This window comes from Natator depressus, chromosome 7, assembly GCF_965152275.1.
Source record: "Natator depressus isolate rNatDep1 chromosome 7, rNatDep2.hap1, whole genome shotgun sequence".
NCBI classification, from domain to species: Eukaryota; Metazoa; Chordata; order Testudines; family Cheloniidae; genus Natator; species Natator depressus.
This window is the reverse complement of record NC_134240.1, coordinates 37,998,826-38,016,736: the sequence shown is the minus strand read 5'-3', so window position 1 is coordinate 38,016,736 and position 17,911 is coordinate 37,998,826. Positions and strand designations below refer to the sequence as shown.

The following is a 17,911-nucleotide window of genomic DNA, read 5'->3' as shown; positions in this document are numbered from 1 at the left end:
TAATGCGCGGGGGGAGAGAGAGAGAATAAAGGGGAAGGTGAAAAGCTGACAGGGGAAGCCCGTTAGCAGAGACCAGCCTGCTTGCTTGCTAAAAGCTGTGTTCTGTCTTGTCATTGAACCGCCACAACTGGCGCCCAAACGTGGGGCCCTCAGCACTCACCTCGCCCGGCAAGGGTTTCAGACGCGTCACTCATCCGCCTCGTGGATCCCGGTGAGTATTTTTCGTTGTGGTAAGTATGGGAAGCTCCCTCTCTGCTTTGCAAGTGCAACACCGCAATGAGCTACAGTATTTGCTGCGTAAGGCTCAGCATGACTGCCCCACTCGAGAACTCACTCTCCTGCTACAGGAGGTGAGTGCCCAATGCCCGTGGTACCCTGAAGCCGGAACCCTTAAGCTAGCGGACTGGGAGCGGTTGGGCCAGACATTGCACAAAGAGCCTCGGGCGTCCGTGCAGGCTTTACATGCCTGGCACCTCTGCCACGACGCGATACAGCGTGTCGCCTCGGACAGGCCCTCCCTCGCGAGGCTGGTGATCTCGCCACGCCCGTCCGCTCCTGCAGCCACCCCCACTCCTACCGATGCAACACGGTGTGTCACCTCAGAAAGACCCTCTCCCGCGCCAACAGAGGGGCTGCCGATCCCACCACCCCTGTCCGCTCCTGCAACCATCCCTCCCCCTGCTTCGCCCCCAGTGCCTCTATTACCACTGCCTCCCTGGCCTTCCCCACCGGAGCCGGTGTGTGATCGCCCTCCGCCCGTGGGGCCCCATGCTCCGGGGCCCCCCGGGGGGTCGTCTGCGTCTGCTCAGAGGCTTTCGCTGGTGCAACAAATGGTTCACGCAGCGAAGACTCGCTCAGATCTTACAGCAGAGGAGCTGGCTGATCTGGTCTCAGTTTGTCCTGTGACCTGGCAGGATGATGGCCAGGGCAACCAGGTTGCAGACTGGGTCAGTTTGCCTTACTCGGTGATCAGAGAGGTAAAGAAAGCGATTCGCGAGTTCGGCCTGACTAGCACGTATGTGCGTGGTCTCATTGAAGGGCTAGGTTCTGGGTACACCCTGATCCCTGAAGATTGGAAGGCGCTGTTGCGCATGATGCTGACACCCAGTCAGTATGTTATTTGGCTTAGTGAGTATCGGCAGATGGCGGAACGCCAAGCCCAGGTATATAGAGAGCAAGGTGTCATTTATGAGCAGTTGGCAGGGGAGGGCCAGTTTGCTACCGTGCAGCTGCAGTCTCAACTCCCTCAGGCCGTCTTCCCCATTATTTCCGCCTGCGCCCAGCATGCTTTCCGGAAGGTCCCGGATTCAGGCAGGCCTACTAAAAGCTTTGCCAGTATCCGTCAGGGTGCATCAGAGTCCTTTATGGATTTTACCAACAGATTGCAGGAGGCTATCCTCCGACAGGTGGATAACCCTGCGGCAGCTCAGGAGATCCTGTTAAAAATGGCGGTTGAAAATGCGAACGAGGATTGCCGCCGTGCTCTCCAGGCTGCACAAGCCTCTGGAATTCTAGAGCTGTCGGACATGCTGCGGGCGTGCCAAAACATCGGAACCCAAGCACATAAGGCTGGAGTTCTGGCTGCCGCCCTGCGAAAAACCGGGAAGGAGGGGAAGCGTTGTTACCGCTGTGGTAAGGAGGGTCACTTTCAGCGGGAGTGCTGCTCATCGACGGCGCCCGCCCGCCCCTCAAAGAAGTGCCCCAAGTGTCAGAAGGGCTATCACTGGGCTAATCAGTGTCGTAGCGGGTCGGGAAACCACACGACGGGTCCCCCCCGAACCCAGGGCCAAACGGGGGTGTTTCCCACTCAGACAACTGTTCCTCTGCCTTACAATCCATAGATTCCATGAGGGCAGCGACTGCCGGAAGTGCAGGGCTTGATTTGATTATGCAGGAGGACGCTGATTTTCAGTTGCCAGGGGAGGTTTGCGCCATACCTACACAGGTGACGGGACCTCTCCCTGCCAGATTTGTGGGTCTGGTTCTCCCTCGCTCACACGCTGGGAAACAGGGTTTTTTTGTCATCCCAGGAGTCATCGATGCTGATTACACTGGTGTTATTAAGGTTCAGGTGTGGACCCATCTTCCGCAATCGCTCCCGCGTGGACGGTCAATTGCACAATTGATTTTAGTCCCCTATCAGGTGCCAGCCGCAGAGGATCGAACCCGGGGCGGGAACGGCTTTGGATCGACGCTGTCTCAGTCGCCGTCTCACAATACGTCCTCTCCACTTGTTGCTCTGACAATGTCGGTCTGCCCCTCGAAACCTCAGTTAACACTTCTCTTAAATAATGTTCCTTTTACAGGGTTGGTGGACACTGGAGCTGACGTTACGGTGATTCGTGATCCGGAGTGGCCGGTCGGTTGGCCAACAGTTCCTTCTAAAGAGTTGTGGGGGATCGAGGGTAGCAAACCCGGGCGCCAAAGTTTGTCTTGGGTCACGGTCTCTAAACCAGGAGGCTGTGCCCTTGCTACAATCCGCCCTTTTGTACTCCCTGTCCACCTCAGTATTTGGGGCCGCGATTTACTTACAAAGCTGGACACCACCCTCGATATTAATATATAATGGCCCAAAATCCTCCCTCACCCACCTTGCCATCCGCATTACCATTGGTATGGCAATCCTTAGAGCCCATATGGATTGACCAGTGGCCCCTCCCTCTAGAAAAGCTGAAAGCGCTTCATTCACTTGTACAACAATATTTGCATGCACAGCGCTTGGAGAGCTTTACTAGTCCTTGGAATTAGCTGCTGTTATTTTGGCCTTTCAATTTTTTGCTGATTGTCCCTTTAATTTGATCATGGACACGCATTATGTTTATCAGGTAATTGATCATTTACCCCTTGCCCTCATTACCCCTCAGGTCGATGCGGACCTTCTTGGCCTGTTTTTGTCCTTACAGTATTTCATCACCACTCGTAATTTCCCTTATTTTGTTGCTCATATTTGCAGTCATACCCCTCTGCCTGGGCTACTCATTGAAGGCAATGCGCGCGCCGATCGCGCGTTACGTGGTCAGGTAAATTCCCTTTTTTCTGACCCCATTGAAAGCCATTCCTTTTTTCATCAGTCTGCCTTTGTTTTGGCCCGGCAGTTTCATATTCCTGCTGATCATGCACGTTCTATTGTTCATTCCTGCCCCCACTGTGCCGCTGCTGCCCCTACCTTTTTTTATGCCGTTAACCCTAGAGGTACCGCAGCGAATCAGCTGTGGCAAATGGACGTCACTCACGTGCCACAATTCCACCCCTATTCGTTTTTACATGTTTTCATTGATACCTATTTGGGATTCCTTTGGGCGACCCCACAGCGTGGGGAAGCCACTCCCAAAGTTATTCACCATTTGCTAGCCTGTTTTGCTGTTATGGGTCACCCGAGCCAGATAAAAATGGATAATGCCCCAGCCTATTGCTCCACAGCACTTTTCATCTTTTGTGCCCAATGGGACATCCGTCTCAAACACGGGATCCCTTATAATTCCACAGGCCAAGCTATTGTTGAACGTGCAAATCGCATGCTAAAAATCTTGCTCGACAAACAATTAAAACAAGGGGAGCTGCGTCTCCGAATCTTAGGAGACATTCAGCAACAATTGCATATCCTTTTGTTTACTTTAAATAATTTAACGCTGAACGCAGATCAGCAGACCCCCGCGGATCGGCATTTTCACAAATGGAAAGACCGCGTGTCTATTACCATCAGCTGCCCGATCCGCAATGGTTGGGCCCAGTGCCTTTAATCACTTGGGGTCGGGGATATGCTGCTGTGTTTCTCCCTGCAGGACCGTTGTGGGCTCCGGCCTGGTGTGTGCGACCGGCACTGAAACAGCATGGCGTGGCACCAGGGCTGTCGAACCCCATACCGGATTTTCAGCTGACCTTGGAGGAGACCGCGGTGCCTCCCGGGTCGACAACGGCGGGACGGAAACAGAAGAGGCGTAGCGTCCCAAGCCAGCCCGTGACATGAGGAGCAGTAAAAGCATTGGTCGCCGCGGCTCAACGAAGACTGGCAGCAAACCAACAGCCAGAGACTCTTGAGACTTTGTTTGTGGCGATTCTCGCCCAAATTACTGCTAATTCTGTACTGATTGTATGCCTTTTGTGCCTGCTATTTCCTGGAGGGGTTGATTCGGGAGCGCTTTCTCCGTTACAGGCCCGAATGACATATAACCTATGGGAAAGATTGGCTTCAATAGCAAATGTTACCCACTTTTGTTTATTTGATTTTGTAGCAGCTGAAGAATTGTTAGGTACGTGCCTTATTCCAGTATGTCATCACCCTGAGGAAATTGGGAATGAGATGATGCTCGCCGCTTACTCGAACCTCTCTTCCCAGTACTCTAGCATGGCTAATCGGGGCCAGGCCAATCACACTTTACCTTCTTAAGCTTATTTTTTGCTGCTGCTGTGTACAATGTATTCCTTTTTGTTAAGGCTTTGTCGAGACCCGCCCTGGCAGGCTCCACGAGTTATGACCTTGTCTGTCCGGGAGTTAATTGGCTTGCAAATGCAAATTGATGGCTACCATGAGATGGCCGAGCACAAATAAACAAAAAAGGAGGGGATGTAGGATTCATAAAGGTTTATGCGCTTGGCAACATTCAGGGCACACCCGGAGTGTTGTGTAGGAGTAGTGCACACACTGCTCCATCCAAGGGCATCAACCTTGGAATCTCGCCAAGATGATATGAATCGTGGGAAGCCTCTCAGGACTGGGCTCAAGGCCCGAGAGCAAGGAATGCGGTAGACAGAAATTGGTAAATAAGAATGTTAAACAAAGCCAGTGTATTCCTTTTATCTGTTGGAGAATGTAATGCGCGGGGGGAGAGAGAGAGAATAAAGGGGAAGGTGAAAAGCTGACAGGGGAAGCCCGTTAGCAGAGACCAGCCTGCTTGCTTGCTAAAAGCTGTGTTCTGTCTTGTCATTGAACCGCCACATCCTTATTATCCATGTTTACAGACAAAACAAAATTTCACTACAGTTGTTTAAAAAAGTTTGTATCAGAAGTTCAACAGCAGAAGTGAAACTGTGACCAACAAGAACAACCTAAAATGTGAAGCCTACAAAGAATCGGAACAAAGGTTTTTGCTCAGAACTTCTCTAAGTAACATTGTATAAAACTCCTCATTCCTATTAAGTAGCAAAGTCTTGCAGATTTTAGTTCTAGACATGGATGGGTATGAAAAGGAAAGATGGTTTGAGGCTTCAATGAATATAGCTCAAACTTGAGCAAAAGAGCAAACCCTGCAGTCCTTACTCAGCCAGAACTCCCATTAGCTTAATGGGAAGGACTCAAACCAATAATTTCTTCCGCCTATCAAGCTTGAAAGGCTATTTCTCATGGACAGTCCTAAACATCAAGTGTCTAACTCCATTGTGATGATGGGGGTGTGGGGGTGCATGGGGGGGTGGAATTTATCCTAATTGCAAGTTCATCTGTAAAAAAGTGAAAGTTCCAAAATGCCACAATAGCCTATAACAACAAATGGTGATGGGAAAAGGTACGAAAGGGAGACAAGAAGACTGAATTAGTTCAAAAGGGCCTACTGATATAACTCAAAGACTGTGTTATCATGATGCCTGGGAAACCAGAGAAGTGTGGGACTGGAAATCAGTGAATCAAAATTCATGTGTCAGAAATTAGGCCTAACTGGTGGACAAAATAATGAGGGGAAGGACTATTCCGCCCATCATTCCCATTTGGGGTCCTCAAAAAGAGACTTGGGGGGGAAAACTGGCTACCGCAACAATGGCTGACTGAAAGAAGGGGAAGGAATGACCTTCATTATCATGACTGCCACCTCCACCATCTCCTAGGATCGCAGGATTCAGTGTGACAATATTGTGCCTTCGTCATCCTGATCCTAAGACGTGTCCTGAGTCAACCAGGCCAAGAGAGGACTCAGCTGACCAGCTCCAGCTCTACTGGCTCCAGCTGAACCGCAACCATCACCCAGGATGTGAGGCTGTCACAATCCCTACACCCCCATATGTGTTTTCCTTCCCCACTTTAAGTTTAGCTCTTTCTTATTTCTCTTCATTTGCCCTCTGTTTAATAAGAGTCTGGCTAAGACAGTCAAGACTGCATATTTTGCAACACTGCTATACACCTGTGACCAGAAGGAGGCAGCTAAAAGCAATGCCCTAAACAGCACAATGTTGGTGCAAGTTTGCCAAGTCACCAAGTGGCTGATAAGACCATGTACTGTGCCAGTGTTTTTCCAGCAGTGACACAGGAAATGAGAATCAACACCAGAGACAGAGGCAGAGGCTGCATTTTTCATCTTCGCTGTTCTTTTCTCTCCCCTCTTGTGTGCATGTCTTATTTTGTCTTCCAGAAAATACTATAACGGCAGCAGCTCTAGCCCATCTCAACTACCTTCTTCTCTTTTCCCCAAAAATAACAGTTAACGCTATTTTTATTACCTAAAAGGACTGTCAAAAAACAGGGGTTTCTTTCCAAAAACTCTTCTGCTAAAGGAAAAGGGAACAAGAGATGTTGTTAAAATGAAAGCCTTACTTCATATTTTATATTTCAAATATTTGAATAGTTTTTCTTTCATTATCTTCAATAAAAAATGTTTAAAAGGATGTTTAACGTTGTGTTTGCCATGATACTTAGCAGGCTGAGGTCACTGTATATTAAACCCCAAACCTTATTTTAAACTGTTTAATGTTGGACAGTGACAGGGTCATGCTAACACCTTTGACTCTTCAGTATCTACATTCCATCTAAATTAAATACAACTCTGCCTTCCATTATGAGCGTACAACTCCCACTGAAGTCAAGAAGGGATGCAGAAAGTGAGGCTTGCACATGATAGAAAGGCGGAATATCTCAAAAGCTGTAGCAAAAATAAGTAAAAATGAAAATAATTTTTTTTTTAATCGTTGAAGTTATTTGGAAATTCAGAGATCTTTCAGATTTTTTTCAATGTACTATGTGTCTGAAGATTCAGACTATGTTTATCTATATATTCCAGCATATTACATGGAAGACTCCTTACCTCACTTCAGTAATTTAAGCAAAACGGAGAGGAAGAATTCAGCAACTGAGCTGAAATACTTCCTTTTTAATTGCTTGCTTAAAACTGATTTTTGTATTATTATAATCAGCTCCCTATATTTTATTACAAGTTTTCTCCAAGTTAACTTATATCTGCTGCCATCTAGAGGTCTGAAAGAACATTTGACACATACAGTCATTTAAAAGTGTGTGTCAAACTTTTCATGACACTGACCTGAAGACAGACTATCCAAGCATCTCTTATGCATCAGTTTGTACCATTAAACGAAGGTATTATAATAAGACAGTTAACTAGAAAATACCTGTACAACAAAGCAGCTTTCATCCTGAAAGATATCAAAGTGCTTAACATTTTTTGAACTAAACTAATAATTTCAGCTACTCCTGAAATGGATCAGTCCCTGGGTAGGAATGTGGCAGCTATTTAACAGCACAAATCCTACATAACAGTTCAGATTAGGAATACCTAGTGGCAGAGGGATTATATATAAATAGAATCCAGTTACTCAAAATGTATTCTGGCCAAGAGACTCAGGTTAATATCCCTAGTTTTTAGGTGAAATGATATGGGACACTGAATACTCTCTTTTACTCCCTATCAAAAGACTGGGCTTCTAGTGGAATTGGTTCCTTGCAGGAACATTTGCTCAGTACTGGCTCAAAGAGCCTGACCAACTGAAATCATCAACACTACTTTCTGCAGCATTTGATCATCTTCCACCTCAGTAGTTTCCTGTGTTTCAAAGACACAAGCCAGCTGAACAGAATAAGATAGTTACCGGCTTTTGCAGACGTCCAGCAACATAGAGTTTTTTCCAGTGAAGCAGATCGTCAATCAGCGCATCAGTGCCAATTACGCCATATTTTATCATCTGAAAAAACAAAATAGAGGGTCTCACACAATTGTTTGTTACACACTGGCTGCATCAGGTAAAAAAGTCTGGTAAAAAAAAGTCATTAATTCACAGAAATGTAAATCTCTTAAGTAAAATATAAACACAAATATTAACGGTTTACTGGTCAGAGAACTAAATAAAAATATCACACTAACAGTTGCCAACCCCACAGGACTGTCCTGGAGTCTCCAGGAATTAAAGATTAACCTTTAATTAACTATTGTCACGTGATGAAACCTTCAGGAACGCATTCAACCAGCGTTGGCAACCATTGTAGAACTCTACCTTGCAAGGTATCTAAAATGTATGAAGTTTTCTTTCCATTGGATCCTAACCAAAACACAAAAAGACCTTTATTGACCCTCCAGACAATGCACTGAATGGGCATGGACATCACACTACTCTCTCTCACTCAGATGGTCACTTCAAATCATGGTTGAGATACATTGCTCAATCATACTTAAAAACAGGCCATTTATTCTGTGATTCTGCAAATAACTCACTTGATTCTTTCATTACATGTATGTACAGTACCCAGCACAATGAGGCCCCAATCCCCGAAGGAGCTCTCTAGTTGCTACTGCAATGCAAATAAATGGATTATTACAAAGTGCCTTTTATTTCAGCAGTAATTCCTCTGATAATGATCAAAATCCTCTAATAAGAATTTGATCCAACTGATTTATTTTAAGTCTTGCATTTATGCTTTCATTTTTAGCCAGCTGCTTTTTCCTTAGGACAGTACTTAGAGAAGGAAAGACAGCCATGTGGTTACAACATAAGACAGGGAGTCAGGAAATGTGAGCTCCATGCCCACCTTCGTAATATGAGAATGATGTTCACTTCAAAGAAGGGGTCATAATTTACTAGTGTTTCTAAAGAACTTTGAGATTCTTCAATGGAAGCTGCTATTCAAGTAATAGCAGCAAGAAATAAAACCAATCAAGTCCTATTTATTGCTGTATGCACCTGTGTCAAGGTTCCTTCCCCACTCTGAACTCTAGGGTACAGATGTGGGGACCTGCATGAAAACCTCCTAAGCTTACTTTTACCAGCTTAGGTTAAAACTTCCCCAAGGTACAAACTATTTTACCCTTTGCCCTTGGACTTCCACTGCCACCACCAAACTTTATCTGGGTTCCTGAGAAAACGTTGTTTGGAAACGTCTTTCCCCCCCAAAATCCTCCCAACCCTTGCACCCCTCTTCCTGGGGAAGGTTTGGTAAAAATCCTCACCAATTTGCATAGGTGACCACAGACCCAAACCCTTGGATCTTACAACAATGAAAAAGCATTCAGTTTTCTTACAAGAAGACTTTTAATAGAAGTAAAAAAGAATCACCTATGTAAAATCAGGATGGTAAATACCTTACAGGGTAATTAGATTCAAAACAGAGAATCCCTCTAGGCAAAACCTTAAGTTACAAAAAAGACACACAGACAGGAATAGTCATTCTATTCAGCACAGCTATTTTCTCAGCCATTTAAAGAAATCATAATCTAACACATACCTAGGTAGATTACTTACTAAGTTCTAAGACTCCATTCCTGTTCTGTCCCCGGCAAAAGCATCACACAGACAGACACAGACCCTTTGTTTTTCTCCCTCCTCCCAGCTTTTGAATGTATCTTGTCTCTTCATTGGTCATTTTGGTCAGGTGCCAGCGAGGTTACCTTTAGCTTCTTAACCCTTTACAGGTGAGAGGATTTTTTCTCTGGCCAGGAGGGATTTTAAAGGTAATTACCCTTCCCTTTATATTTATGACAACCTGCAATTGAGGGTTCCCATACACTGGTCCCGTGATTTATTTCGTTTTGAAGGATTCTACCAAATGCAAAGTATCCTCTATTGTTAAAATGGGTAACCCAGCTGAAAATGTCACTGTCACAAATCTACCAAATATTAAGTGAGACTGTTACATATAAATACAGATATTTGTATATTCCAGAAACAAAACACTTAATTAAAAAAAACCAATCATTAAGATTGCCAAGTGACAACACTGACATTTCAATACCTGCCACATTTATACAACCCAAGCAAGGAAATAAATGTTAAGATATATAGGCACTGTAAGCTTTACTATGACCAAGGTGTTCCTGACAGGCAATGGCACAACTAGGGACAGAGTCCCACTACCCAACAAAGAGCACCTGGAAGGATGGTGATACACCAAGCCTAGGGGGATGATGCAAGCTGCACTGTTCATGCTAAACCTGCTGGATAGGAGATGTAGTGCAGGGAGGAAAACCTGCTTCCTTGCCACAACAGTGAAGATGTGATTTTACCAAGCAGATAAAAGGATTCAAAGAAATATCAAACACCTGAAAACACGTAAAGAGAACAAATTTTGATACTGCTCTCTAAAGGCCCTTACTCATTTTAAACGAAGTTTTCAGTAAACGTTTCAGTTGCAAGGACACCTAGAATGGTGAAAGCCTGATGATTTATCCTTTTCACAGTTAAAAGAGGAATTCCAAATGAGACTTCTAATGGGATTTGATGCTATCTTAACACAGCACAAACAGACAGAACCAAGACTGGATATGCTGGTTGTTCAGATCAAGACTACAGGCCTCTGCTGCTTAAACTCATAGATTGGTTGGCTGCCAGCTAGAAATACCCCAATGTTCTTAACTACAAATAGTCAATAAAAAGCAACCCTCTCACACAGACATAACATTTAGACTGGAAACAAAGTGCAAATTTTTAACAGTAAGGGTAAATGACCATTAGAACAATTTACCAAGGGTTGTGGTGAATTCTCCATCACTGGCCATTTTTAAATCAATAATGCATGTTTTTCTAAAAGACATGCTCTAACTCAAACAGGAATTAATTCAGGAAAGTCTTATGGCCTGATATACAGGAGGTCAGACTAGATTATGACAGTGGTCCCTTCTGGCTTTATAATCTAAGAATAAAAGCCTCTTGTTTACCCCCAGCAAATTTTATGAAGATTCACGTCAATGCTAACCCCACTTCAATTGCTCTGATGGAAGTCTCACAGTGAGACTCTGGGGGCTTCAGAGGTTTATGTCAACTTGACAGTTAAAGCAGCTTCTCCTATTGTAATATAATGTTGGAATAAAAGAATAGGACGTAAAAGTTGCTATCTTCTAATATGCTGAATTACTTTGTTCAAGTTTTCAAAAGGTTTTAATCTATTTTATTCCTCAGTGCTTTGCATGTTTTCACACAGAAGCTAGATGATGCCTATCTAGCATAACCAACTACTACACATCCAAAAGTCACTATCATTCTTATTCTTCAATTTCTACACAACACGGTACTATAAGACCTCCTAAACACTTGCAGGCAGTAGAATGGCTTTTATAGAATGAGCTGCGGAAGAACCTCTGCTGAACTCTGAAAGTGCAAGAAGTGGATTCCAAGCCTCAAAGGAATTTACCATCATTCCAAGGTACCCGATACAGAAGTTCAGGGGAAGGGAAATGGATAAAAATAAGTAACATACCACTACTCAGTTTTTATTAAGTTGGGCTCTGAACACTGAGGCTGGTACAATAATTTCAAAAGGCGGCTTAGGCTAAATGTCCCACAACTCATGAAGGGATGCAGTTTGATTTCTACCATCATCCATCAACATTAAACCTCTTCAGCAAATTAGCGATGTTATATACACTGAGAAGGGAGGGAGCGGAAGGCCCCTTCATGAGAGCAGATAATCCCACTGAAAAAGAACACATTAGTGGATAGCACAAAGAGTGAGCAATATATAGGAAGACAGAAGAGATAATATGGAGCCCCTTACTTTTTTAAAGCATTGTCGAACATTAACCAATTAATTTGCACAACATCCTTGTGACTGTCCCCATTTTACAGATAGGGAAACTGAGGTACAGGGATCAGTGACTTACTGAAGGTTACCATCTCCTGCAGGTTGGGGGAGCAGAGAAAGCAAGCAAGAAGGTTAGATGAAAATAAGTTGTGACAGGAATGGACTGTGTACCAGAGAAACTTTATATTGAAACTATTCAATTCACACTCTCCCCAGGGAACCTACTGGTAGCAGCACTACCTAGAATGGGAAAATCCATTAGAACTCTAAAGGCAAACAGAAATTGGCTGAAGTCCTTTTCTCCAGAAATCAGCAATCCTTTCTAGACCAAGTGGATTGAGAAGATAGACAATATGCTATTAACGTGTCCTTTCTAGAATCAAAATTAAAACAAATTAACTCTAGGATCAATAATACTGAAGCAAAACTAAATTATTATATATATTCAAAATAAACCTAGTCCAGAAGCACTTGACCCTTAAGAAAACTGAGTGATAAATTAAAGAATAGTCAACTATAAAAATTAGTGCCAATAAAACTGTGATTCAAATGGCCACACAACAATTATGTCAATACTTAATTCTCTTGTAGCTATATTGATTTGTTGATGACGGCTATATTCTTGTGACATGGCAATATTCTGATCCCAATAGGTTTTCAAGTTTTTTAAGTAACTAGAACAGTTTCAAATTTCAATGTACTCTCAGTTCAAAAGCTATGTTCATAAAAGCTCTATCAACAGATAAAACAGTACTGATCTTAGTACTAAGTGATTAGAAGAGTTATACGCTTAATTGGTAACATTTTGTACAAAGTGGCAAATCATTATGAAAACCTCTTGATATTCGACAGTGACGTTAACGATGATGAACTCTTTCAGTACTAATGTAAATGTAATGGGCAGTTACAATGGAATTTCATAGTAGTCAGTGTTAATCAATGACTACTTACCGTGAAGTAACATCACAAAATGAAGCCTTCACAGTAAAAAAGATTATACACCAAGATTTAAAGTATTTAATTAAAAACTCTACCACCCAATTCTGCATGAATTGAGTTCATGCAATCCTAATCTACCAGAGAAGGTAATTCCAGCTGCTTCTCATAACAGTTTTTTCAAATTCAATTATTGCTTGAATATTTTAATTCTACTATACGTGGTCTGTGTTTTATGTCAGGGTATCTTGCATGTATGTTTTAAAGAGCTAACTCAATACAATGCAGATTAATTTTATAATTCTCCTCCATTGTCCCATTAATCCTAGAAAACCATGATGAAGAATTAACCTGACATTTTGGTCAGTGTCTTTTTTTAATTATATGGCATTATTTAATGGAAAAGCTCTATAGAGGTTAATAGAGAAAGGGTGAAATCCATAGGGTTCCAAAGAAACTACACTAAAAACATAAAGAATTTAACAGGAAATTGTGACAGGATCCCTACCTCTGCATGATAGATTTGTTTAAGGATTTAATAGAATGGTTATTATTTTCTACTAAGTGCCATAAGTTTTGAAAAAGATTGACCAGTGCATACACTCGATGGTATGATAGTTGGGATAGATCAGAGTGCATGGTAGGATGTCACAGCAGAACAGGAGCTATGTTCTGCAACTTTGGGAGGCTTAAAACAGAACAATAAAATGTTAAATTTAGGACCAAGTTATGTGCAGAATAATCCCTACCAATTTTTGCTATTTGGGGCAGTCAATATATAATTCTATCAGAGTTGCAGGTCAATTTCAATAGTTAGAAGAATTCACTCTGAAGAGTTTGTTTCCTGTCAATCATAAGTTAAAGTAAAGCAGCCTAAATAATGTAACATAGACAGCAGATTTCTGTACATCCCAGGATTCCAATGATTACTAACAGGGTCAAAGTAACTCCAGAACCATTCTTAACAGACCATGCATGAACATAATGGAGACTGTCCAAAAGCGGTCATCACCACACAAGGGTGTAGGTGTGAAGGGAAAAGCAAGAGTGATAGGTAGGAGTTATAACAGAAGTCTTTATAGCAAAGATGCTGTCCTGCTCCCCTCAAAGTCAAGTTAAAAAAGCTTTACTTCAAGAGGACCAGGATTGGGCCCATAATTCATACCTCCTCCAAGTGCCTTACACACATGAAATACATTAGAGGGCCTCTCTCTCTGCCTCCAAATCAGTGAGATGGGTTTTTTGGTGAATGTCTAGTCCAGGGGTGGCCAGCCTGTGGCTCCAGAGCTCTTCAGAAGTTAATATGCAGCACCTTGTATAGGCACCGACTCTGGGGCTGGAGCTACAGGTGCCAGCTTTCCAATGTGCCAGGAGGTGCTCACTGCTCAACCCCTGGCTCTGTCACAGGCCCTGCCACCACTCCACCCCTTCCCACCCTCTCCCCTCAGCCTGCAGTGCCCTCGCTCCTCTCTGCACCCACGAGCCTCCTGCACACCACAAAACAGCTTTTCAGGGAGGGAGGGGGAGGTGCTGATCTGCAGGGCTGCGGGTAGGTGGGAGACACTGGGAGCCGGGGAGGGAGCTGATGGGGGGCTGCTGATGTATTACTGTGGCTCTTTGGCAATGTATACTGATAAATTCTGGCTCCTTCTCAGGCTCAGGTTGGCCACCCCTGGTCTAGTCACTTATCCCATGCTCACCCTGGTACCCCAAGCCTGAAATTCCTTAGCAAAGTCATAGTTGGCTGCAAATGTAGTTTTTCCTATGTCCTTCATTCCACTTCCTGCTTTTGGTGAAGAGATGGAATTTGATTTTCTTGTCGTTACCACAGGTTGAGAACAACTTGAAACAGCACTGAGGAGGTGGAAAGTCACAAACACACACGTCAACATTACTTGTTTGGACGCAGATGTTGGAGTATGACTAGATAGAATAAATATTACTCCCTGTGTTAATATGAGAGGGAATCAGAGGTTAAATAAGACAGATGTCAATTATGTTATGTTATATTTGCATGGACATCAAAATACAAACAATCCACTCTGCTCTGTGAATTGGCCAATCTCTGAATCTAGATCTCAGTTTTCCCATTTGTAAAATGGTGACAATACTTGCCTCCTTCCCACATTGAAGGCTGTAATGTGTTTAGAATTATCGCTGAGAAAAAGAATACAAGTTCAGCTATTATTGTGAACGTGCTTTACTTTAACTGCTGAGTCTAATTGTTGCTTTTATTGAGCACAATGTTGTCTCCTGTTTTCTTTCCAGGATTTAACACATTACTCTGTAAAACAGCTTGAGACACTGAATATTAAAGATGCTATGTAGAACTGAAGCTTTTATTTAAGTGCTTAAGTATCAGTCAAGGATCAGCTAGTATCTGTAACATAAATGCAAACTGCAATTTGTATTTCCTGAACAGAGGCTACCCTAGGCTAGTCATTCCAATATTCTAAATGTAAACATTTGATCTATAGAAATTAGTCACAACCTATTGTACTTACCCTACCATTACATCGCACTAAAGTATTGTAGTAAATCCCTGCTCCACAGCTCTGTATATTACTGATTTGCTTTGGCCCAAAAAGTTTTAGGAAAGAATAATGACTCCTATTCTTTAGCAGGTTCATCATATGCCAAGTGACAGAATCATCCACAGCAAACACGAAGTCCAGCATATTGTGCTACAAGGTAAATAGAAAAAAAGATACTGTTACATGTAGTTTAGGAAACAAGCTATATCCACTCTAAGATTCTACTGATCTTCACATAATGCCCAGCGATGATAATAGCAGACAGTAACACACAGCCAGAACATAACCAATCCATAATTTGCTTAAAAAAAAAAAGAAAAAAAAATCAGTTAAGTCATGTCCAACACATTTCTATATAAGACAAATCTTTGCATGAGAATCTAACCTAATTTTTTTTCATTTGGAGTTCTCAATGCTTGGCAAATTACACAAAAACCCCAACTCTCAGTAGACTTTTTTTTTTTTTTTTTATTATTCAAACTTTACCTGCAATCAGTTGTTTCTGACAACAAAAGATTTGTGATGAAATAACAGTTTGAACGGAACTCCAAACCCAGGAGACTTGTTACCTAAACACAACATAGACTAGCTAGTTAAGAACAGTTTTAGTTATTATATAACTAGTTATTATATGTAACATTTTGAGATATGCTGAAAGTTCTTGAGGAATGACTCTCTACATGCCTCGCCATTTCTGGACCGGTCTGAGCTGCTCAGCGAATCAGTGATCGAACAGAGTTGGTACAAAGTTGAACAGACTTGTTAAATCTTCCACGTTATTCGCTCTTCCTCCCTTCTTCATGTTTGTGGGGAACAATATTAAAAATGTAAAATTCTTATTTTTCTTCCTTTGCATCTTGTGGGGAGGAGCAAGAAGAGGGAGACTTGATTTAGTTTGCTTGGAAAATAAAACCCAGTGAAAAGGCAAACTATGCCCATGCACAAAATCATGGAGTTTGGCCAATTTAAAAGAAAATAAAAGCTTCCGGCAGTCAGAGATTTAAGGTCGCCCCGAGCATGGGACTGTGTGCCTGACCACGTTCACTAACCCACTGAAGGTCTTATTTTTTATGAATTTATCTATTTTTTTAAAACAGAGTTATACTTGTGGCCATCACAACATCCCCATGGCAATGAGTTCCACAGGTTAGTTGCTCACTATGTAAAAAAGTACTTCCACTTGTTTGTATTAAACCTGCTACCTATTAATTTCATTGTGTGACCCGTGATTTTTGTGTCGTAGGGAAAGGGTAAATAACACTTCTCGATTCACTTTTTCCACACTTTTCAGCTCGGAAAAAGAGACGACTAAGGGAACTGCCTCTCTGGGTGCATTCCAGGGATATTAATCTGTTAAGGGCAATGCTCCTGCCTGGTCCCCCAGAGTGCACTGGGGGGGGAGGTGATAACAACCCGTAACCGGGCAACGCCCCCCTCCCTCCCGGTGCACGGGGGGGCGGGGGTGATAACCCGTAACCGGGCAACGCCCCCCTCCCTCCCGGTGCACGGGGGGGTGGGTGATAACCCGTAACCAGGGAAATGCTCTGCCCGGCCCCCAGCTGCACATTCCCGCTTACCACGCTCTGGCTGGGGGCGGTCCCCGCCTGCCGGAAGACCCCGGACCCATAGGCGAAGGCCAGACTGAGCTCCTGGGGGAAGTGAGCCAGGATCCTCCGGAACTGCACCCCCGAGCCGGGCAGCGCCGGGAGCGCCATAAGCGCGGAGCCCGCCAGCAACTGGCGCCTGCGCCCTGCGTGCGGGGGCGGCTGGGCGGAGCACGGCGCGAGCCCGGCCCCTGCCCCGGCCTCGCCGCCAGCAGCTGACAGGAGACGACGGCGCAAAGGAGCGAGAGGGGCCGGCGCCGCTTGGGGAGGCCAGCCAGGCCCACAGCGCCCCACCTACGGCCTGGGTCGCAGGAGCCGGTGGCGCCCGGACCGCTGTGGTGCGTTTTTCCCTTCGCCCCACAACCCAGTGTCCCTGCTCTCCCCAACCGAGGGGCCCTGCGCCCGCCAAATCCCCACTCGCAGCCCTGCACTACCCGCTCCGACCCCTGCGCATGCACACCTAGTATCCCGGTCCCTGCTGCACCCCCTATCCAGGTCCTCTGCGGTTCCCATGCCCCTGCACTCCCAATTCCCCACCCGCAGGCCCTACACCTTTCCTACACCCAGGGCTCCTGCACATCCAGATTTCCTGAGGTTCCCCTTTACCCGCCCCTGGGCTCCTTAACTCCAGATTTCTACTGGTTTTTATACTGTGCAAAGAAAGTAACAGAACGCCACTAGCCATCACCTTCAACCCCCAACTAAAACCTCTCCAGCGCATCATCAAGGATCTACAACCTATCCTGAAGGACGACCGATCGCTCTCACAGATCTTGGGAGACAGGCCAGTCCTTGCTTACAGACAGCCCCCGAGCCTGAAGCAAATACTCACCAGCAACCATACAACAAAAACACTCACCCAGGAACCTATCCTTGCAACAAAGCAGGTTGCCAACTCTGTCCACATATCTATTCAAGGGACACCGTCTTAGGGCCTGATCACATCAGCCACACCATAAGAGGTTCGTTCATTTGCACATCTACCAATGTGATATATGCCATCATGTGCCAGCAATGCCCCTCTGCCATGTACATTGGCCAAACTGGACAATCTCTATGCAAGAGAATAAATGGACACAAATCAGATGTCAAGAGTTATAACATTCAAAAAC

At 44.3% G+C, this 17,911-nt stretch overlaps 2 protein-coding genes across 4 annotated transcripts in view; one reads left to right on the top strand and one right to left on the bottom strand.

Annotated features, from left to right (window-relative positions):
- Positions 1 to 16,949, bottom strand: part of TAMM41 (TAM41 mitochondrial translocator assembly and maintenance homolog) — a 43,671-nt gene extending 26,722 nt beyond the window's left edge. For both annotated transcript variants that reach the window (XM_074959828.1, XM_074959829.1), the window contains exons 1-3: positions 16,773 to 16,949; positions 15,166 to 15,345; positions 7,807 to 7,899 (exon numbers count right to left, since the gene is read on the bottom strand). In XM_074959828.1, the coding sequence (XP_074815929.1) occupies positions 7,807 to 7,899; positions 15,166 to 15,345; positions 16,773 to 16,910 (411 nt within the window). In that variant the 5' untranslated portion in view covers positions 16,911 to 16,949. The remainder of the gene's footprint in view (positions 1 to 7,806; positions 7,900 to 15,165; positions 15,346 to 16,772) is intronic.
- LOC141991509 (endogenous retrovirus group K member 9 Gag polyprotein-like) lies at positions 782 to 4,858 on the top strand. 2 transcript variants are annotated; one of them, XM_074959826.1, is made up of 3 exons: positions 782 to 1,632; positions 2,954 to 3,020; positions 3,783 to 4,858. In XM_074959826.1, the coding sequence occupies exons 1-3, from the start codon at positions 831 to 833 to the stop codon at positions 3,940 to 3,942; spliced, it is 1,029 nt and encodes a 342-aa protein (XP_074815927.1). In that variant the 5' UTR covers positions 782 to 830; the 3' UTR covers positions 3,943 to 4,858. The 2 variants fall into 2 exon arrangements, with proteins under 2 accessions (XP_074815927.1, XP_074815928.1); XM_074959827.1 differs by lacking the exon at positions 2,954 to 3,020.
- Positions 16,950 to 17,911: the final 962 nt, after the last annotated feature.